Source organism: Microcebus murinus, chromosome 5, assembly GCF_040939455.1.
Source record: "Microcebus murinus isolate Inina chromosome 5, M.murinus_Inina_mat1.0, whole genome shotgun sequence".
Classification (NCBI taxonomy): Eukaryota; Metazoa; Chordata; class Mammalia; order Primates; family Cheirogaleidae; genus Microcebus; species Microcebus murinus.
Genome location: NC_134108.1, coordinates 105533368 through 105556776, shown reverse-complemented (window position 1 = coordinate 105556776; position 23409 = coordinate 105533368). Strand labels below are relative to the sequence as shown.

The 23409-nt window shown below is 38.6% G+C and overlaps 1 protein-coding gene across 1 annotated transcript; it reads right to left on the bottom strand.

Moving 5' to 3' along the window:
• Positions 1 to 3040: 3040 nt before the first annotated feature.
• On the bottom strand, positions 3041 to 21973 carry GLO1 (glyoxalase I). The gene is made up of 6 exons (XM_012746871.3): positions 21771 to 21973; positions 11335 to 11417; positions 9783 to 9923; positions 8734 to 8801; positions 7625 to 7714; positions 3041 to 4500 (listed from the first exon to the last, which is right to left on the bottom strand). Exons 1-6 carry the CDS (start codon positions 21852 to 21854, stop codon positions 4412 to 4414), a joined length of 555 nt encoding a protein of 184 aa, XP_012602325.1. The 5' UTR covers positions 21855 to 21973; the 3' UTR covers positions 3041 to 4411.
• Between the last annotated feature and the right edge of the window lie 1436 nt (positions 21974 to 23409).

The following is a 23409-nucleotide window of genomic DNA, read 5'->3' as shown; positions in this document are numbered from 1 at the left end:
ATCATTTTAATATTCACTAAGGACAAAACCATCCTACACCTGAGTATGTTATTCTTTTAACTTTAGCAAGAATTGATCACCATTTTGGAAAATATGTCCAATAGTAATATTATTCACATTCTTTAAGTCACCAATAAAACACACCTGTTATCAATATGTATTTATTTATTTTTATTATTATTTTTTATTTTGGCATATTATGGGGGTACAGATTTTAAGGTTTCAATAAATGCCCATTTCCCCCCTCCCCTCAATATGTATTTAAAGTTGTAAAATTATAACTCTTCATGAGCCATAAATTCCGTCTTCATTTAAAATACTGAATAGTGTCAACAATTATTAAAGAGATTTTCTTTTTTTTTTTTTTTTTGAGACAGAGTCTCGCTTTGTTGCCCCAGGCTAGAGTGAGTGCCATGGCGTCAGCCTGGCTCACAGCAACCTCAGACTCCTGGGCTCAAGCAATCCTTCTGCTTCAGCCTCCCAAGTAGCTGGGACTACAGGCATGCGCCACCATGCCCGGCTATATTAAAGAGATTTTCTTCTTCCATACTTCAGGACAAGCACCTGACCACTGTCTTCTAATGTAGTAGTATGTGAGCATTTACATACTGAAATGCACAATATTTTATTACAAATTGACTTTATTTCCCCTTTATAATATTATAAAGGCATTGACTGACTCTTTAAAATCATGTATGTGGCTAGGTTATATCATGTGAATTTGATTTTCATGATGAAGCTGGTGTCATAGGTATTATGTTACAACATTAAAACAGGGTCTGCTAAGTCTAATATGGTTGAGAACCACAATCTTAGACCTATGTTCTTTTGAGGGCAGTAAATGTCTCCTGACTTCTGACAGCACTCTGCACCAACAAGGTTCTCAATATCTAATTTCACCCTGTTGCAGTTTCTGTTTACACCTACCCCAAAGCCCGTTTGCTCTTCCATTCTGGCTGGCAGGCTCAATTTTGATCCAGTGTGCACCTCGCACAGCTAACATGGGTAAATATGATCCATCTAAGTCAGAGTGACCCCATCCTCTTTGCCAGTGATTAGGGACAGGCATGTGACCCAGCTCTGGCTGAGACATGAGAGAATTCTGCTGAGGACTTTTTTGGAAAGGGTTTTCACTCCTTATTAAAGACACATAAGGAATAAAATGTTATTTTCTTTCACTGGACATTGTTGGTCTGCCCCTGATACCTGGAATCATGGTAGGCATCTTTGATCACAAGTAGTATTTGCCTAAAGAGAAAAATGCTGAAAGTGACAGAATGGGAAAGATGGGAGGAATCTGGGGTTCTGGATCTCTCTGAACCCTCTATCAACCCATTTTGGACTCTCTGAAGTGCTTGCTATATCAGATAGAGTTGTTTTTGTGTTTTGTTTTTTTTAGAAAGTCTTGCTCTTTTGCTCTGGCTAGAGTGCAGTGGCATCATCATAGCTCACTGCAACCTCAAACTTGGGCTCAAGTGATCTTCCTGCCTCAGCTTCCCAAATAGCTGGGACTATAGGTGTGCACCTAGCTAATTTTTCTACTTTTAGTAGAGATGGGGTCCCATTCTTTTCTCAGGCTAGTCTCAAACTCCTGAGCTCAAACTATCTTCCTGCCTTCACCTCCCAGAGTACTAGATTACAGGCATGGAGCCACTGTGCCCGGCCATAGTTGATTTTTTTCTTGTTGCCAGCTGCAAGCATCCTTACTGATTTAGCCTTCCTCACAAGCAGTTGCATTGGGGCAGATTATTTATGTACACTGTATTATGGGTGGAATGTTTGTGTCCCTCCTTCCATTCACATGTGTAAGTCTAATTGCCCACGTGATGGCATTAGGAGGTGGGACCTTTGAGAGGTAATGTCATGAAGAGGAACCCTCATGAATGTAATTAGTGCCCTCTTAAGAGACAGAGAGACGACTTCTTGGCTTTGTTAAAACACAACGAGAAGACATCTGTCTACAAGCCAGGAAGGGGGCCTCACCAGACACTGCATCTGCTGGTGCCTCAATCTTAAATTTCCCAGCCTCCAGAACTGTGAGAAATACGTCTGTTGTTTAAGCCAGCCAGTCTGTGGTATTTTTATTATAGCACCCTGAACTAAGACACACTGTGTGCAATCCAGGTCAAAATACCCTTCCAGCCATCAGCTTTTAACTCAAACCACCTGTATCATAACTGAGTTCCACTCTTAGCTATGTAGAGTTCATGGGAGACTGCCTTATTCTATATTGATTGTAATCATGGAAAACAAGAAAACTTCTTGTGATCTAGTTCACCCTTTCATATCATCACTTCTCAGGCAAGTTAATTTGGAAGTGAATTGTTCTTTTCCCAGGCAAGGCCTGGTGATAGGATATACAATCATCTTTCAATATATGCAGAAGATTTGTTCCAGGATCTCCCATGGATACCAAAATCCTCAGATATTCAAGTCCCACAGTCGGATATATGAAAAGTCAGCCCTCCAGATAATGTGTTTCACATCCCACAAATACTGAGTTTTCAATCTGCATTTAGTTGAAAAAATTCTTGTGTAAGTGGACCTAGGCAGTTCAAACCCATGTTATTCAAGGGTCAACTGTATAGTTTTTTCAATTCATATATGAATGAATTTAAGGAATAAGCAAGGGCTATATTTTGGCAAAGATATTTCTCTACTTAGTAGAGAAGACTTCTTTCCTGGAAATAAGGCTTAAGCGAATGAACTGACGAATCTGTTAGCCCTTCTATTTGCTAACTCTAGTACTCAACATGTAAATTTGGTCTTTGTAAGTTCCTATGACTCACCTTTTGATATATGGCCTTTCTTCTCTTTGCACTTTATCTACCACAATCTTTTATTTATTATTTACTTTCCTCTTCCCACCTTTCCCACACTTCCTTATCCATAGAAACTACCCACTTTACAGCTGTACAGAACGACATCTATTGCTAGTTCAGAACGAACCTGCATGACTTTTCAAATCCTTTCAGTACTAACGCCAGGCTTTTTAAAATAAAGAACTTGTTAGACAGAAGCTTAAAATTCAAACAGAGTCTTAGTTGAAATTTTATTTTATTTCAGTATGTAAGTACTGTTGTTTGTTTAAACTGCTCACACAAATCAATTTTTCATTCAAAAAGGAAATGTAAAGTGCTTCTAGCAGTGCAAGCACAGTTGGCATGGCCTATCCAAAGGTTTTCCATTAGAGTCTACAGAAAGAAAAGCCAAACGTAGTCAACCACAAACTGGATGTTTTTATTTTCCAGGTCATTAGAGATTTTCAAAATCACTTTGATATTTAAAAACCCATTAAATGTCAATCATGGGAGGGAAGACCGCTGAGATTTCTGATAACTAAGTTTTTACTGAACATAATTTATTACACGTGGCTACTTGCTCAGAAGACCTTGGAGTAGGGAGGTCTCTTCACAACTAATACAAGCATTACCTGTGCAGGAATAACAGGGGGTCCTAGAGCAGTCTTGTGCTAACACTTCTTCTACTTCTTCCCTCACCATGGTACTGAGACTCGAGAGCCAAGAGCACAATGCTCAAATTCACAGGTTTCTGCGACAGGAGGAGGTATTGTGAGGTACTAATTCTGAGGCACAATCTAAATACTAAAATGATGATGAGATCTTAAATATTTGAGACTATTTATATTGCCTTCAATTCACTAAAGTTATTTTACATGTTTAGCCTGCTTTCTTTCTTATAGGGATAGTTGTAAGTATTAAATGAGATAAAATATGTTACAGTCTAGTGTCTGGGTACCCAGTAAATATTCTTTTCCCTCTTCCCATTCCCAATTAAATGAGGTTAGTCCTTGAACTTTAAATGTACTTTATAAATAAAAAGAAACTACTTTTTCTATCAGTATTCTTGTCAGCATGATCCTGAATTACTCTCAAGAGTACCTGCTCTTTTGTAAAATAAACACTTTGTACTGTTTGAAGTACACATGAAGTTTCACTCCTGTTTTATGTTCTTTACTTTCCACTGTGAAAAGTTATTTCTGAGGAATTGAAACCCCAGAAGATAACCATGACAAAAACATGTTAAATACTTTTTTTTGGAAAATGATGATTCAAATGCAAACTTGAAGAGACGTATTATTTAGGAGATAGAAGGCGGCAAATAAATACAGCTTCTAAAGGGAATTGTTTTAATTATTAACTAAAAAGTAAAGTTATACAACTATATTCAAGGACATAAGATAAAGCATTACTTTAAAAGCAGAATGACTGAACAGTTAGGCGAAAAAAATCCAGCTGAAATAGGAAAGGGAAATGAATTTAAGAATAATTTGAATTGCGACCATGATCCATCAGTCCTAGATGCTTCTGCTATCTGAATATCTTGAATCACATTGTTTCCTTTTTAATCTCTGTCTTCACCAAAATCTCAAAGGAGCATTTTCATGGCACTAAATAATAGTCGCCATTTTGTTAGGATTCAAAATTTCAATCCAGTAACCATCAGGATCTTGAATAAATGCCAAGCCTTTCATTTTACCTATAAAATGAAAGTTTTCATTATTGAAAAGACAACAAAAAAAAACTTAAAAATTAAAACAAATTTTATTAATTCAATTTTAATTGGCATTTTAATGAAGTACATTCTTTCGTTTATAGTTTTAATTTATAAAAATTCTATATTGTCAGTGTTGCCCAAATGCATGTTTTTCATAATGACTAAAAGTTATCTTCCATACATACCTGAAAACCAGCCCTCCTGAAATAAACTGTGGGACTAGCTGCATCTTTTAGGTTTCAGAGTTATAAGGTATTTGCTTCACCTTCATGAAACCATTTCATGCTACCAGTTCAGCAGTCACAGAAATTGTCTTTTTTTAAAGAAGAAAAAGATCACACCTTTTAGAAGTGGAAAAAAAAATAATAAAATAAAGAAGAAAAAGAGGATAGGGGGTGGCTGAAGGAAGCTGGTAGCATGGCTTACCCACACAAAAGACCTAGGTGCTTGGGTCACACAGCCCCTTCAACACTATACTAGGTAACCCAAACTCTGTCAATCAGATTCTTTCCCCAATAATTCATAACTGGGATTGAAAGGGTCACAGGTCAAAGTTGTTTGCTTAAATGGAAAAAATGTGACCTTAGAAATTTATCTGGGGATCAAGATGTTGGATTGGTTTGGCTCCTTTCCCCAAGATCAAACCTAGAGGAACACAGATGGAAAATGTAAAAAAAAAAAAAAAAAAAGGGGGGGGGAGGAGAGTGAGAGAGAAAGAAACCCTAGTGGTGAGGGTTAGGGATGGGATGGGATGACTGTTTTTTTTTTTTTTTTTGAGACAGAGTCTCGCTTTGTTGCCCAGGCTAGAGTGAGTGCCGTGGCGTCAGCCTAGCTCACAGCAACCTCAAACTCCTGGGCTCGAGTGATCCTTCTGCCTCAGCCTCCCGGGTAGCTGGGACTACAGGCATGTGCCACCATGCCCGGCTAATTTTTTATATATATATCAGTTGGCCAATTAATTTCTTTCTATTTATAGTAGAGACGGGGTCTCGCTCTTGCTCAGGCTGGTTTCGAACTCCTGACCTTGAAGCAATCCGCCCGCCTCGGCCTCCCAAGAGCTAGGATTACAGGCGTGAGCCACAGCGCCCGGCCGGGATGACTGTTTTAACCTGGTCTGTGTAGGAGGCGATAGTTTTCACCTAGATCAGAAGGACGTGCATCACAGCTATGGGAGAATAAACAGGAGTTTTGCTCTTGCTCCCCCTGCACCCCACCGCCCCAAGTGCCTTGAGCAGCAGTACCTGCCCTCACACTTGCTCAGATGTCCTTTGGAGTAAATAAGGACAGCGCAGGAGCTTTGTGCTTTAAGAAATCAAGATAAACAGGTGGGGGCCAACTGATCTCCCCAGCCCTCTCGCCACATATCCAGGAATAGGAAATAACAACCTCAGAAGTATCTCCTAAGACTGCTTCTCCCTGAGGAAAAAAGCAGGAGGACCTGACCTGAAGAACTGCTTGGTGGAGTGTTAAGTGTTAAGTCTCATTTCTAGGTGCAAAGGGGTCTCCACTCTGGGCTCACCCAGCCCATCCTCCTGAGATCACTTGGGTTGTTAAGTACTGGGGTCTGGTCCTTCCCTGTTCACACAGGCTGATGGATTGCAACAGCTAACAACTGCAGGGGGAAAAGGCTCAGAGGCCAAAATAACAGGAATTTGTGAAACATAAGCATTAAAAAACCCCAAAACAATGGATTATAGATTCAAACAAAAGAAATATTAGAATAATGGACCAAGAACCATTTAAACATGTAAAAGTAATGAGCAGTATGAAATGTCCCCAATACAAAACAAGAACAAGAAAATATTAAAGGAACCAAGCAAAAATTCGAGATGAAAATTATAACGGATGATTAAGAACACAATAGATAGGTTAAATATTAGAACAGATACATTTGAGGGAAAATTAACTAATTGGTATTCCAGTTCAAGAAAATCTCCCAGAAAGGAGGCAAGGATAAAGAAATAATATAAAAAGCTTTCAGAACAAAACAGAAAAATATACAAAAGAATATAATCAGATTGAAAGCAGATTTTTCAATAGCAACACTGTTTGCAAAAAGAAAATAGAGTGATATTTTCAAAATTGAAGGAAAATAAACCTAGGATTTTCAACAAAATTGTCATTCATATAAACAGGTGTCCAGGCACAGAGAGTCTCCAAAGCTTTGCTTTACAAGCCCTTTGAAAATAGTTTTGGTTGAGGTACTTAAGACATTACAAGGGATGTATGAAAATAAGGTGATCAAATACCTTAATATATTTTTTGTTATGTTTTTTAAAAAAAGCCAAAGCTAAAAAGAAAAAAAAATAAATCAATAATATTCCAGTCTAGGTAACAGTAACATGATGGGAGTGGAGGGGAACAAGTTCTTTTCTTATTAGGGAGATGATTTGGATGTTAAATATGTTAATTAAAAAAGAAAAAGATTAAAATGAAATAGTGAAATGTTTCAAATTAAAATTGAAATAAATTATGATAGCAGAAACAGATCTAAGTAAAATAATTATAATACATATAAATCCAAGGAAATCCAGATATATGCTGTCTCAAGAAACATACCTAAAAACATAAGGACATACAGAAGTTGTAAAAGATGAAAAAAAATGCCAGCAATTATTAACTAAAAAGAGCTGGTACAGTTATATTAATATCAGATAAAATAGACTTTAAGCAGGCGTGGTGGTTCATGCCTGGGTTCCAGCACTTTGGGAGGCTGAGATGGGAGGATTACTTGAGGACAGGAGTTTGAGATCAGAGAGACTTTAAGGAACTTATTTTTGGGTGGCCAGATACACCCTAAAATAGTGAAAGCCTGATGACCAATGAGAGAATGTGGTAGGTCTGGTGAGTGGGAGCCCAGGTTTTTGATGCCCCCCAGGTCCTGTGTCTGGTCCTTTGTGAAGCCACCCTTAGTTGCTATCTTTCAGTTCCCTGAGAAACTCATGTATTCTTCCAATAATTTCCCTTCTTTTTAAGAGCTGTTTGAAGTAGACTTCTGTTATTTGCAGCCGAAGTGTTTTACTACCCCAGCGCCCTCTGTGGGTGCTTAGTAAGTATTAATTACTTAACTAAAGAGAGGACTGAACACAATAAGGGGCAGACTCACCATCATCAGGTTTCTTCACAAATTTGACCCCCAGTTCTTCAAATCTTTTACAAGCACCGTGTACATCAGGAACAGCAATTCCAATGTGACCTAAGTTGACAGCCCCCAAAAAAACATACAGAGAAGAAACAATTACAACAGGGTATCCAAGTGCTACAAGTGGCTTCCAAAACTTGTTTATTTCAAAGCATAAGGCACTTAGAAACAGACTGATTCAAGTAGGTTCAAAATGTACAGTATATTAAAGAACAAATATAGGTCTAAATGGCCAGGTAAAATGAATTAATTAGTTGTTCTGAACTATAAGTTATTTAAAATAAATCAACACTGGCTCATATGTAGTTCAATCTGTTAAGAATAGTCTATACGAGGCCAGGCACAGTGGCTCACACCTGTTATCTTAACACTTTGGGAGGCTGAGGCAGGAGGATTGCTTGAGGCAGGATTTTGAGACCACCCTGAGCAAAAGCGAGACCCCATCTCTACAAAAAATAGAAAAATTAGCCAGACGTGGTGGTATGCACCTGTAGTATCAGCTACTCAGGAGGCTGAGGAAGGAGGATTGGTTGAGCCCAGGTGTTTAGTTGCAGTGAGCTATGATGACACCACTGCACTCTATCCTGGGTGACAGTATGAGACTCTATCTCAGAAAAAAAAAAAAAAAAGAATAGTCTACACTAAAAAAGAATAATCATTTACTCATACTTAATAGGTTTGTTATTGGTGTTGACTATATAGCAGCCAACTGAAGCCTGTAATCCTGTCATCTCAGTTGAGAGATTTTATATCAGATGGAATTATATGCTAGCAGAAATTGGGATTACAATTAACTGTAGCTTCTGTTTTAAAATTACAAAGTCTACTAGAAATATAATACAGAGACTTAAAGTAAAATCATTGTGAAAGAGTAAATGTAATATTTAGACTAAGACTAAAAATAATTCCCAAATAACATTATTTATGGAAAATAAAAATAACTAGACCTCTATTAAATTGATCATATTTAATAATTAGGCCATTAATGTTTTAGGTTTATTATAACCATAATTATGTACATAATGCAAAATCACACAAAACCATATATATTACATACAAATAGACAAACATACCAAATCCTCGAGGGTCTGAATTGCCACTGTGGTAACTCTGGGTTTCATCATCTTCAGTGCCCCAATTGCTACAAAAGGAGTGAAAACATAACTAAAATGTCCTGTAGAACAGATATTCTGAAAAGAAAGTTGCAACAACCTGTCTTTTAAGTCTTACCATGTGTATATGTTACTTTTCATAGTTGGTCTAACCACTGCTACTACAAATATATTCAACTGTAGAAAGGGCAAATGGGCAAAGTATTTTAACTAGACTAAGGAGACTATAAAACCTCATCTCAGTAAGAACAATAATGATAATAATAGCAACTATCATTCATTGTGCTAAGTATTTCATATTTCTTTAAGCCCTCAAAACAGCTCCATGGGCTAGTTTTGAATGTCTTCAATTTATAGACGAGACTGCCACTTATGAGAGGTGATAAAATTAGTTAAGGGCCACAGAACTAGTGTCAGAGCCAAGACTCATGTCTAGGTCTGTTTGATTCCAAAGCTTCCTTTTAAAACAAGAAGCACACTACATCATACACTGTGAAACAAATGTTCTTTTGGTAGTTGTTATAGAGTGCAGAGAAACAATGTCAAGATACTTTTCTACATTTTTAAATGTTAAAGTTATAAAAATACCTTAAAATTTGAATATTAATCATTATAAAATGGTCTGGCAACTTTTTAAAGGAACACATGCTATAACAATTTCTGCATCAAAAATGTAGCAAGATAATTAAAAGAACAAAACTGCTGGAAGACTTTAGTTGTAGCACCTAAATATTAGTTAGCTACAGTTTGGCAAACATCTTACCATTGCAGGGTGTTATAATCTCTATTTATAAGACAAATGATCTCACTTACCCTAACTATGCCACCAGAACAATACAGAGACCAAAAGGTCCATGTAAAAACACTCAAATATGTTGTTACAAATGTGAAGTGATTAGGTAGACCTGGTTTGAAGTAAAGTAGTAAGGAAATAAAACATAACAAAAGATTTTTTAAAACCACCTTTAAAAAAATCTAGAATAAATAAAAAGAAAGAAATTTATACTCACTGTGTCAGTTCAAGTGTAGCTTTTCTAGAGAATACCCATGCTACTTTTTCATCTTTATCTTTGGGGATGTCATTTTTATCCTCATAAGCCAAGAAATAGAGGGAAAACTTCATAGTAGGAAAATCAAATTTTTGGAGTAGCCTGAAATTACAAAAAAAAAAAACCCCAAGCTTGAATCATTAACAACAGGATGACCAGGCATAGCAGCTCACACCTGTAATCCCAGCACTTTGGCAGAAAGAGTGCTTAAGGCCACAAGTTTGTTGCCACCAGTCTGGACAACAAAGCAAGACCTGGTCTCTATAAAAAATAAAAAAAACTTAGCTGAATGTGGTGGTGTGCACCTGTAGTCCCAGCTACTGAGGAGGCTGAGGTGGGAGGATTGCTTGAGCCCAGGAGTTTGAGACTACAGTGAGTTATGATCCTGTCACTATACTCTAGCCTGGGCAACAGCACAAGACCCTGTCTCAAAAACAAAAACAAAACCAAAACAAATCAGAAAAGGCATAACGTGATATTCAAGTTTTATTAAGAATAAGAACTGTATGTAATTAGGTTATTTTAATGGGAAAAGCAGGAGAAAAAAATATCAGTGAGAAAAACCTCATAAAAAACTTATTCCTCTGTAAATACCTGAAATGCAAAAATAAAAAAGCAAATTTTTATAATTCATCAATTCTTCAAATATAATGAAATTTAGCTGAAATCAGTACTTATTTATAAATGGAAACAGGTATCTTGAAAAGAGAATTTTGTTTATTTTCAGTGAAAAATATACTATATTACCTTATTGTTCTTTCAGATATATATATATATATATACCACTCAGTTTAATAAAAACATTTGTTGAGTTCTTAAATTTTGCTGTCAATGTCCATGGAGTGTATCTAAGCAGTAAATTTAAAGATCATTATTTTATTCTTTATGTATCAATAGGATCAAAAACCAGGGAAACAAATCAACAAAATAATTTGTCAATTATACCTCAATAAAGCTGGAGAAAAAGAAAACTAAACAAGTAAATATGCTTTAAGGATTGAAAGATCAGTGGATATTACCTGTTTGGCAAAAGAAAATGCAGCCTATAAAAAAAGGCCAGTTTTATAAATCCTTATATCTGTATCTTTTTTTTTTTAATTTCGGCATATTATGGGGGTACAGGTTTTAAGGTTTCAATAAATGCCCTTTCCCCCCATCCCCCCACAAGTCTGAGTTTCTCTGTATCTTTTTTGAAATAAACAAGAGGCTAAAAGTAGTCAGAAGATCAAGAGGGGTCTGACTATATTAAGGATTTAGCTGATAGCTATCAAAGAAAAGGGAGATTGGAGAAAATGTAACTATTTGTGTCTTTTGTTGAACATTGAGCCTGGCTGGGGTACAGGAGAAAAGGAATTTAACAGGAGTCCTTTCCAGTCATGCCTAGACTCCTGTCCAGAAGGACTTTTGTTACTTCTGAAACAAACTTTAATTTTTTAAATGGGTCTGAAACCATTCCCTACATTTGCAAAGCCAGGTATTTAAACATTAAGGTGCCAATAAATATTTTACTTACGTCATTCCAAGAACTCTAGTATAAAAATCCAATGACTTCTTAGGATCCTTAATTCTTAGCATGGTCTGATGCAATAGAAAATCCTAAGGAGAAACAGTATATATTACACACCTTTAATTTTTTACCACTTCTTACCAACATTAATTGTGCTTTCTGTAACATGATACAAAAATAGTCTACCATTATAACACAATGTTAAAAAAGAAAAGAAAAACTTTGCCCTCTCACCCTACCCTGGACATCATCTGGACGCAATTCCCTTACCTATCACCTACAATTTCCTATGGCTCTCTGCCCAGTGGTGTTTTTTGGCTACAGTCCCAGCTGGAGCAGATCCAAAGTGCTAAAGAGTTTACACTCCAGGAATGACTTTCACCAAATGGTGGATAGGCCTGGCACAGTGGCTCATGCCTGTAATCCTAGCATTCTGGGAGGCCAGAGGCGATTGCTCAAGGTCAGGAGTTCGAAACCAGCCTGAGCAAGAGCGAGACCCTGTCGTGACTAAAAATAGAAAGAAATTAATTGGCCAACTAAAAATATATCTATAGAAAAAAATTAGCCGGGCACGGTGATGCATGCCTGTGGTCCCAGCTACTCGGGAGGCTGAGACAGAAGGATTGCTTGAGCCCAGGAGCTTGAGGTTGCTGTGAGCTAGGCTGACGCCACGGCACTCACTCTAGCCTGTGCAACACAGTGAGACTCTGTCTCAAAAAAAAAAAAAAAAAAAAAAGGTGGATAAAAAACTGGGCATCCTTGTCCCTTAGTGGGGCAATTATGAGGCATGTTCCACAAAGTCCCTCAGAGGCTCCCCAGCAGGTCTGAACCTCGGTTGCCCAGGGGGTAATCTACTCGTGTATATATATTACTGGCCTTCCTTCTCCACTCTCAGAGGTCTCAGTGACCACCTCTCAGAGAAACTATTTACTGCCTTGTCTCCACTCTGCTTTTGGGCCACCTCAACTAAGGCACTGATGTTATAAATAATGAGTTTGATGACTATATTATTTTCTGAATGAATGCATAAATGCTCTTCCAGAAGCATTTACTGATAACCATGTAAATTAGCAAGAGACAAGGTCCTAGACTCCTAAATAACTAGAAGGATAAAAACTTACTGTTGCTAATACCTTTGTGAAACTGTTCAATTTACATATCAGGAAGCAGAAGGCTTGACTGAGAGAAAGGCAGAAAGTATATAAATTCACAGAGTTGAGATTATTAAGACTACTTAGGCGTTTGACTTCATTAGGTATAATAACTCTGTGTGTGAGGTCTTAACTATCTATAGATATTCACATTCCTATTTTATAGATGAGAAACTGACACTGAGTAATTAAATTAATTGTCCAAGGCTTCTGATTCTAAGTTCAGGTCTCCTTTTTCTATAGGTACACCCCAGACCATGAGTCTGTTAACCTCATCATTGCTTCCAAAAAGATTTTTTTCTGTTATACACATGGACTTAGGAAAACAGGCCTGAAAATTCTGATCACTTCCTTTACAGCCAGATAGCTATAACTCTCCCCTATAATGCACATTATATAAAATATAAATATACTTCATTCAGCATCATTAGGAAACTACATTTTTCTATTTTGCTAAATTTTAAATAACCAAGATATACTTTTTTTTTTTTTTTTAGACAGGCTCTTACTCTGTCACTTGGGCTAGAATGCAGGGGCATCATCACAGCACAATGCAACCTCCAACTCCTGGGCTTAAGCAATCCTCCTGCCTTAGCGAGCAGCTGGGACTACAGGCACGTGCCAGCATGCCTGGTTAATTTTTCTATTTTTCTGTAGAGATGGGGTCTTGCTCATATTTAGGCTAGTCTCAAACTCCTGGCCTCAAGCCATCCTCCTACCTCAGCCTCCCCAAATGCTAGGATTACAGGCACAAGCCACTGCATCTGGCCAAAATTTACAATTTTAAGCACTTAAATTCTAATTTAAAACCAAACTAGCCTAAAAACCAATTTATCTTATTGAAACTGATCTTAATGAAAATAATTAAATTCTTTATTTTAACAGCTTATAATCAGTTAAAAGGCAAGTTACATATTTCTAGAATATTTGGGTTGCTTTTCTTAGTCAGGTGCTATATTCCTAACAGTCTCAGTTTTAGCAAGCAGCTGAGAAAGAGAAAAGCAGCTCTTGACCTCCAGATGCTGGCCTGACACAACGAGGCCTTGGTTTTCTCTTGTTGAAATATAATCTCAAATATACCTACAAAGTCACTCTGTGACTGCAAAGAAGTGAGACCAAAAATTAAAAATTAAAAAAAAAAATTTAACAAGCGGCAAGACTACTTTTACTGCATATTCCAGCAGATTAAAACAAGACACTGTAAACACTACAAAAATAACAAACATTCCCATCTCCCAGGTAATATGAGTGACTGCTGCTTCTCTACCAGTTACAATGTCTGCTTGAGGAAGCCAGCTCCAGGACAAAATCTTGTGTGTGATCTTTCATGCTGGACCATAGGCAATTACATAGGCTTTAGCTAGCAGGCCTAATGGGGGAAAGCTGGCCTGCCCACACCAGACTTGGTGCTCAGGCAGTGCACTGCAGTTTCTAGAGAGAGTTGCAGGCTAGGACTAAAATCTAGAGGTGTCCCTGGTTATTCTATCAAACACTAGCTTGGGTGCTACTGCTGAGGGACTTTGAGGTAGAATTAAGGTTACTTATCAGTTGACCTTAGAACAGAGAGATTAGCTTGGATTATCTAGATGGATTCAATGTAATCACACAGATCTTAAAAGCAGAAGAGACCGAAAGATATAGCTAAGAGAGCAGAAGAGAGGTGTGGCAGTAGGGGAAGTTGGAGAGATTGCAAGTGTGAAAGGAGTTGCCCTGCGGCTGCTGGGTGGCTATGTAGGTAAGGAGTTAAAGGCTGATGCCCACGCCCCTCCCAAGCTGATAGCCACCAAGGAACCTGAGACCTCAGTCCTACAATGGAAAGAAACTGAATGCAGGAAACAGCCTGAATGAGTTTAGAAGCAGATTCTTCTCCAGAGCTTCCAATAAGGAAAGCAGCTCTGTCATACCTTGATTTTTAGACCAGTGGGACCTATGTTGGACCTCTAACCTACAGAATTATGAGATAATATACATCCAACCAAGGTGCATCCATCAATGGTCTCTTGTTAAGGAAAAAAAGGATAAAATCTAAAAACTATCTTTTAAAATCTGTTCTGACTCAGTTTATATTTTATCTATTCAACATCTTCCTAGTACCAACATTAGTATTGCTAGACTATAAATGACTTTATCATTACTTCTGTTCAGTCCATAAAGGCTATACTCAAATCCATGTACCTTACGCACAGAATATTTTTGCTACAGATGCCATGCTAAATACTTGCCCAAAGTTAGACAACCCTACCTATGCTATCTCTATCCTACAATTTTTCTGGAAAGCAATTTGGATCTCAAGAGTCTTCAAGAATTCATACTCGGCTGGGCATGGTGGCTCATGCCTGTAATCCTAGCACTCAGGGAGGCCGAGGTGGGTGGATCATTTGAGCTCAGGAGTTCGAGACCAGCCTGAGCAAGAACGAGACCCAGTCTCTACTAAAAAAATAGAAAGAAATTAGCTGGACAACTAAAAAATATATATATATATATATATATATATATATATATATATATATATATTAGCCGGGCATGGTGGCACATGCCTGTAGGCCCAGACTACTTGGGAGGCTGAGGCAGGAGAGAATCACTTGAGCCCAGGAGTTTGAGGTCGCTGTGAGCTAGGCTGACGCCACGGCACTCTAATCCCGGCAACAGAGTGAGACTCTGTCTCATAAAAAAAAAAAAAAGAATTCATACTCTTTGACCAAGATGTTCTCCTTCTAAAAATCTACTGAAGGAAATAATTAGAAACTCTGACAAACATTTATATACAAAGACATTCATCAAAACAGGAACATAACCACTGTGTGCCAGACATTGTTTTGAGTGATTTAAAGAAACCAATTCACATAATCTTCACAATAACCATATGAGGTGTATTATTGTCACCCCCATTTTACTGCTGAGAGAATTAAGTGGCGGAGAAAAAAAATCCAGCCCAAGCAATCTAGTTGCAAATGTGATTTTTTTTTCTTTGCCTTCTTAATATGGTGGATTATATTAATTTATGAATATTGAACCAGAAAGACTTCTACCCTTGGAATAAACCCCACTTGGTCATGGTATATAATTACATACACACAGACACAATATATACATATATATGTATATATATATGTGTATATATATGTATATATATATATATACACACATACACAAAGACGTGAAGCTTTGTCTAAAGGCTAGAAATGTTAAGATAAGTAAGCCAGCAAATCAGAAACAAACCACTGGCCACATATTTGTTGTGTAATTTGAGGACCTGCAGGTTTGTCCTGCAAAGCCTCAGGCCTGTCCTAAATTCTGTTTGCTAATATTTTGTCAAGGATTTTTACATCTATATAGGTTAGAAATACTTATCTGTAGTTTTCTCTTTTTTTGTACTGTCTTCATCTGGTTTTGGTATCAGATTAATACTAGTTTTATAAAATGAATTGAAAAGTGTTCCCCTCCTCTTCAACTTTTTGGAAGGGACTATGTATAATTGATGTTAATCCTTCTTTTACATTTGGTAGAATTCTCCAGTGAAATCCCCTGGATCTGAAGATATCTTTTTGGGAAATTTGTTAATTATATATATAATTTTCTTAATATATAAGGCTATTCAAATTAATTAATTCATATCAGGTGAGATGTGGTAGTTTGTTTTTCAAGGAATTGGTCCCTTCATAGTTGTTGAAATTATGTATATGGAGTTGTTTTTAGTATTCACTTATCTTTCTGCCACCAGCAAGGTCTGCAGTGGTATCCCTTATTTCATTCACAGTATTGGTAGTTTGTGTCCTCTTTTTTTCATCATCAGTCTTGTTACAGGTTCTGCCAATTCTCTTGGTCTTTTCAAAGAACCAGCTCTGTTTCATTGATTATCTCTTCAATTTCATTGATTTCTGCTCTTTAGTATTTCCTTTCTTCTACTTCCTCTGGGTTTATTTTGCTTTCCTTTTTCTAGGTTCTCAGGAGGAAACTTACATTATTGATTTGAGACTTCTTCTCCTTTAGAATTTCTGCATTCAGTGCTATAAATTTCCTTCTTTGTCCTGTTTTTAGCTGAGATTCTTTTTCATTTTTATTCAGTTCAATATATTTTTTAAGATTTCCTGAGAAATCTTCAATATATTTTTTAAGATTTCCTCTTTGATATATGGATTATTTATTTAGAGATATGTTGTATAGTTTCTCAGTATTTGGATATTTTCCTGTTATGTTTCTGCTACTTATTTCTAGTTTAATTCCATTGTGGTGAAAAACACATTGTGATTGGAGAATTGTATGATTCAATTCTTTTAAATTTGCTGCAGTTGGTTTTAGGACCTAGGGCATGGCCTACTTTGGTAGATGATCTGTGAACATTTGAAAAAAGGGGTATTCTGCTGTTGTTGGGTAGAACACTCTATAAATATTGATTAGATCCTGTTTGTTGATGGTGTTGAGTTCTATATCCTTGCTAATTTTCTGTCTAGTTCTATCAATTGTTGAAAGAGGAGTTTTAAAGTCTCCAACTATATTTGTAGAGTTTTCTATTTCTCCTTTCAGTTGTATTGGTTTTTGCTTCAGGTGTTTTATAGCTCTGTTGCTTGGCAGCACACATTTATGATTGTTATATCTTCTTGGTCAATCACAGCTCTCATTATTATATAATGTACTTCTCTATCTCTGGCAATTTTCTTTGCTCTTAAGTCTACTTCATCTGATATTAATATAGCCACTCTTGTTTTCTTTTGACTAATGTATGCATGGTACATCTTCTCCTTCCTTTTCCTGTATAATATTTGAAATGAGTTTCATGTATACAGCTGGGGCATGGTTTTCAATCCACCCTTTCAATCTCTGCCTTTAATGTCCTTATATCTAATGTAATTGTTGGAATGTTAGGGATGAAATTGGCCATATTATTCATTTTTGCTTTGTCTTTCTTTTTGCCTTTCCATGGGTCACTTGAACATTTTTAAAATTCAATTTTATCTATAGTGTTATTGCATTTATCTCTTTGTAGCTTTTTAAATGTGGTTCTAGGTGTTACTATATATATATATGTATATATATATATAGACACACATATATATATGTAACTTATCACAGTCACTTGGTGATGTTTTATCAGTTTGAATTAAGTGTGGAAACCTTACCTCTCTTTAAAATCCCTTCACCCTTTCCCATTTATAACTGTCTTAAAATATTTCCACTGCTGTGTTGGGGTGGAGTTTTAGGTTTCTCATGTGTTTCCACCGACATGGCAAGGTGGGAAAAGCCTAGCAGGATGAAAGTCCCAGCTTCCTACTCAGCATTCCCTGACACCATCCTGACAGGGGAAGGTTGGGCACATCATTATAGCCTGCGGGTTAAAGTCTAGGTTCCCCATTTAGCTTTTCCTGGCATGGATGGGGCTGGGGCCAGTTTCTTCTGTGGTGTCTAGTTGGAGTAGAGCAGTTATTGTCTAAAAGTTTTCTGTCTTGCTAGAGAATACTGTCCCTTTCTTGGTCCTGTGGCTAAACAGAGCAGACTTTCGGTAGGTTTTCCTTTTTTTGTCTGTATCCATCGGCATTTCCAGGTTGCCAGTTTCTTCAGCTCCAACTCAGCTATATTAGGCAAAAAGAAAACTCAGGAAACTTACCACCAGTCTGCCTTCTTTTTCACCACCTTTCAGAATCTTCCTTTTTCTTTTATATATCATGTCCAGAGTTTTTAGTTGTACTTAGCAGGAAGAACAGGGAAAAATCTGCCTACTCCATCTTCCCAGAAGCTGAGGCCTTCAAAAATACTTTATACAATTGCCCCCCACAACAGGATATGAGTGTATTTGGTCACCATATGTCTATTTCCAGGATAAATCAAACTTACAGGAGTCTACGTAGCTCAGGTGCAGGGAGAAGATCCACATCACGTATGAGAATCACCCTAATGTAGAAATCCCTATGTCACAGGAGCCAATATCTCTAGTAGTAACTCCATAGGCACAGCTTCCAGAATCTCCACAAAGGACAGTGATAAGAGTCACTGCATTCAAGGAAGTCCAAAGCTATGGCTTCCTCTCAGGTATTTATAATTCTCTCTCTCCAGATGCAATATAACAATTGAGTTATTTTTATCATAAGCAAAATTGTCTAATAACAAAACACCCATTTTGCATTGTTTCCTGGGAAACAGAACCAGAGAATTAACCAAAAGTCAAATTCTTATAAAAGGGGAAAGGGTTTGTTAATTCTCTATCCCTAGGTGTCATACCTCCCACAAAACAAAAATGAATGGTTTTCTTTTTTCCTGACTTACAATATGGTGGGATATATATTTTTTCCTTTCCTCCTAGTGTTATTTCCCCTACTTAATCTATGTCGGAATGTGACAAATTGGGGAAAAGTCCCCTAAGCAAGTACATATGGTTGTTGTATACTTCTCCAACATTGAATTTTATTACTGTCTTCCTTAAGCTGATCATCTCAAACATTTTCTATTTCATACCCTTATCGCTTAAAAAAAAAGCATGTACCTCCAATAAATGTATATATATTTCAATCATATACACTTACAATATCAGTATAACTATATTTACCAAATAGAAATCTTTACAGGGTGAGAAAAATAAATGAACATAATGGGAATTCTCATATTTTCTTTGAGTACCCCAATCATTGTTTTGTGCACCCTTCCCTCAACTCCCATAGCCTGTAACTACAGTTTCATTATATTACCTGACTCAGTTCTCTCACGTCATTGTGCCTTTATTTTACTATGATTCTCTCCAGAGAATAGCCTAGGACAGTCAGCCACCCATCTGGCCATTGTCCTTCCTCCTTCTTCCTCGCTATTCCCTACTACTCCTACCCCTGTATCCAACTCTATCAAGCTACTTCCTCCCTATGTGATAGAACTCAGCTCAACTGTTACCAAGACTGAAAAGTTTTCCTTGACCCCATTCCCTACCACTCAGATGGGACAGGGGCCCCATACTTAAAAAAAATCTATCTATCTATCTATCTATCTATCTATCTATCTATCTATCAATGGAATGATGTGAAAACAGAAATTGGTAGTGGTAATTTAGAAATAATGGGAACCCTGAGGACATTTTCTACTGTGTATCAAAGGACACAGACAGAAACAGTAAAAAGAATTATCTTCAGGAGAGCACTACTTACAAGGAAAAGAATTTGGCCTTTTGAAGAAAGTTAGTCAAAAGATTGCCAAAGATGTGGTACAACTGTATATTCTTTGGTCTTTATAACAAAGATGCAAATGATCAATAAACAAGTTACTTTCTGCCACTGCTGCTCTCTCATTTCCAAATGAGACCCTCATTGTTTATCTCACCTTCTGGAAGATATTTTATTATTTTTTTTTTGAGACAGGGTCTCACTTTGTTGCCTAGGCTAGAGTGAGTGTCATGGCATCAGCCTAGCTCACAGCAACCTCAAACTCCTGGGCTCAAGCAATCCTACTGCCTTAGCCTCCAGAGTAGCTCGAACTACAGGCATGTGCCACCATGCCTGGCTAATTTTTTCTATATATATTAGTTGGCCAATTAATTTCTTTCTATTTATAGCAGAGACGGGGTCTTGCTCTTGCTCAGGCTGGTTTCAAACTCCTGACCTCAAGCAATCCGCCTGCCTCAGCCTCCCAGAGTGCTAGGATTAGAGGTATGAGCTACCGTGCTCGGCCTGGAAGAGCTTTTTAAGTGGTCTCATCACCTACAGACTTGGATCCCTCCAATCTACCTTATATAATGTTTCAAAATCCTGAATCATTCCCTACTACCTATATAAAATATAACTTCCTTAGATGTGACATCCAAAGCTCTCTCTATGATCTGGCCCCAATCTACCATGTTAGCCTTTTCCACCACTGCTTAGATAATCTGAACCGACAAGGGTGGGGAACCTGTGGCTTTATAGATCTATTCTATAAAATTTGGATTCAGTCAAAAGGCCACACTTAGGGATCTAGATGGCCACAGGTTCCCCACCCCTGCTTCAAACCATGGCCTGTACTGCATCTTTCTGCCATTTTGCTAAGATGCTTCCTTCCCCCCTTCAGCCCTCTCATGTACTCTGTCTGCTGGAATCCCACCCATATTTCAAGGCATGGGCCCACCACCACCTTCTGTTTGATGCATGCCCGGATCCTCACTGCTGAAATACAACCTTGAATTGTATCACTCCTCACAGTTTAGAGAACATAATACATTTCATCTCATTTTATCCTCATAGCAGCTCTCTGAGATATTTTTATGCTCCTTTTACAAACTCAGCCCAATTGCCCTGCCAAGATCACTGCAGCCAATGACACAAGCAGGGATTCAAATGCAGGCCTTGAGGCCCCAAATACCCTATGCATACACTATATTATTGATGCTACCTATGAAAACTTCTACCTCCTCTGTGCTTCCAGGGAGCTTTATAATTCAAGACCAAAGTCTTTAATCACCAATCTGCCTCTCAGAGGTCTGCATAAAGCACATATTCAATAATCAGGAAATTTACAAATGATGCAATCAAATTAATAAATACAAATGCATTTGCTGACACCGATGACTTGACTGATGGAATAACCTCCCCCAGCGGCTGCTACGTCTACGCACGGAGGTACCACACCTGAGTGAGTTACACTGACTTAGTATAGACATGTTCAGTAAGCAAAAGCCTTCATATGCAACAAGTCATTTCTCTTACCAGGTCACTACTGTAAAACGAGAAGGACAGAGAAGGAATTTCTGATTCTTTTCAGATGTAAGCTCCATGATTCTGTAACCTCTCTCGGGGCCCACCCCACACAGGGAAGGCAGAAGAAATGTGGTCTTAGGCAACAGCAAAAGCCAAGCAAAAGCGAAATTCTGGGCGCAAACTTCGAGCGACCAAACTAGTTTGGAGGAGTTAAGCCTGCAGTCAGGGTGGTAACGAAAACTGATCGATTCTGGGCGGCCCTGGCGTGGACAGGGGACCTTTGAATCTATGACTGGGAGTTCTGAAATTAATTGGCCTGTGGAACACACACACCCAGACAAGGAACCTGACCCTGGGTTCGCCAGGCTTATCGTCTCAAAATAAACAAGTTAATTCAAATACAGTCACACTCTTTGAAATTACCCGAAGAAATGGAGCCCCTCCAGTCTTCGCGGCCCCCACGGAGCACCCCATCGGACACCACCGGCCCTCTTCCCGGCCCACTCCCGTCCGCCCAAGGCCCGGGAACCTGCAGCGCGACCGGATGGGTTAGAATCTGGACCGGCTGAGTCCCGGGCTCCGGCCCCTCCCGGGCCACAACCGCCCGGCGCAGGACCCGGGCGGGAGAATGAGGTCCCGTGCTCACCTTTGTGCGGGGGTCCGCGTCGGAGCAGCAGCTGAGGGCGGCCTCGTCCGTGAGGCCGCTGGACGCGGGCTGCGGTTCTGCCATTGCTGCGCTGAAGTATCACTGACGACTCGACCCTGGAACAGACAAGTCAGCCACACTCCGCCCGGCCCTTGTGGCGCCTTGACGGGAGAGACTGTGCGACTGGGCGTGGGGCGGGCGGCCGCTGACTTCCAGCCAATCGCAGCGCGGAGAGCAAGTTGATTCTCTGATGATTGGGTCCCAATGGATTAGCGCCTCCGGCCACAGGACTCGGCCTAGGACTACAACTCCCAAGGTGCCTTGCGCACAACGGAGGCAAGCTCTTAAAAAGAAAGAAAACTCCAGGCTGGAAAGCGGAGTTTCTCTTTTACTTAATGACCTAATTTTTGTTTCTGTTTATATAAGTTAAACCACCCATACATCAGGCTGCAACTTTGTAGAAAATTGGAATCTGTTGGAAAGTGAGAATTGAGAGTTATTCTTTACAATCGTAAGGATTCACAGTCTGATTTCTCAGGTTAAGTAGCAAAGGATAAATAAAACAACTCTGGTTTACTCAAAAACCTAAGTTCAAGTTTGGTTCCACTATAAATTAGCTCTAGAAGCTTGTAATAGTTATTGACCTTCTCTGAACTTTCTAACAGGCTTGGGTGAGAATTAAATGAGATTTTAGTCATGGTTTGATTATTTATGATTCAGATGTCCATAACTTGCAGTATTTTTACATTAATGTTGTAAAGACATATATTTTAATGGTGTTCACCCGAAGACTCAGTCATCACTATGTTTTCAATACCTGGCTCATAGTAGATGCTTAATAAGTATTTCCTGTTGTTAAAAGAATAAATGGGAATGATTGGTGTATTAATATTCATGAGGGACACGCCCCCATGGCCCAAACACCTCCCACGGGGCCTCATATTCTACATTGGGATGGAATTTCAACATGAGATTTGGAGGAGACAAATATCCAAACTATATCACTCTGCTTCTGGCCGCCCAAATCTCATGGCTTTCTCACAGTGCAAAATAGAATCATCCCTTTCCAGTAGTTCCCAAAAGTTTTACTCTTAACTCTTCCCTGCATCAACTCAAATGTTCAAAGTCAGAAGTCTCATCTGAGACTTATGGCAAGTTCCTGCCACCTAGCAGCCTGTAAGATAAAAAACAAGTAAGTTATTTCCAAGTTACAGTGGTGGAACAGACATCAGGTAAACATTCCCATTCCAAAAGGAAGAAATCAGCCAAAAGTTAGGGGTAAGAGGCCCCACACAAGTCTGAAACCCAGCAGGGCAGATGCTAAATCTTACAGCTCTAAAATGATCTCCCTTGATTCTATGTGCCACATCCTGGGCACACTGGTATGCGGGGTAGGCCCCTGAAGCCTTGGACAGCCCCATCTCCACAGCTTTGCTGGGCACAGCCCATGTGGCTGCTCTCACAGGTTGGTGTCAAATGCCCACAGCTTTTCCAGGCTGAGGGTGTGTTAAGTAAGGATAAGGAGGGAGAGGAGCAGATGGCACTAAGAGATGCTTTGTCTACAATAGGGGGAACAAATTGACCAGAGGGGGCTTCCAAGGACTGAACAGATGTTTGGTCTACATAGGTGTCTCCAAGG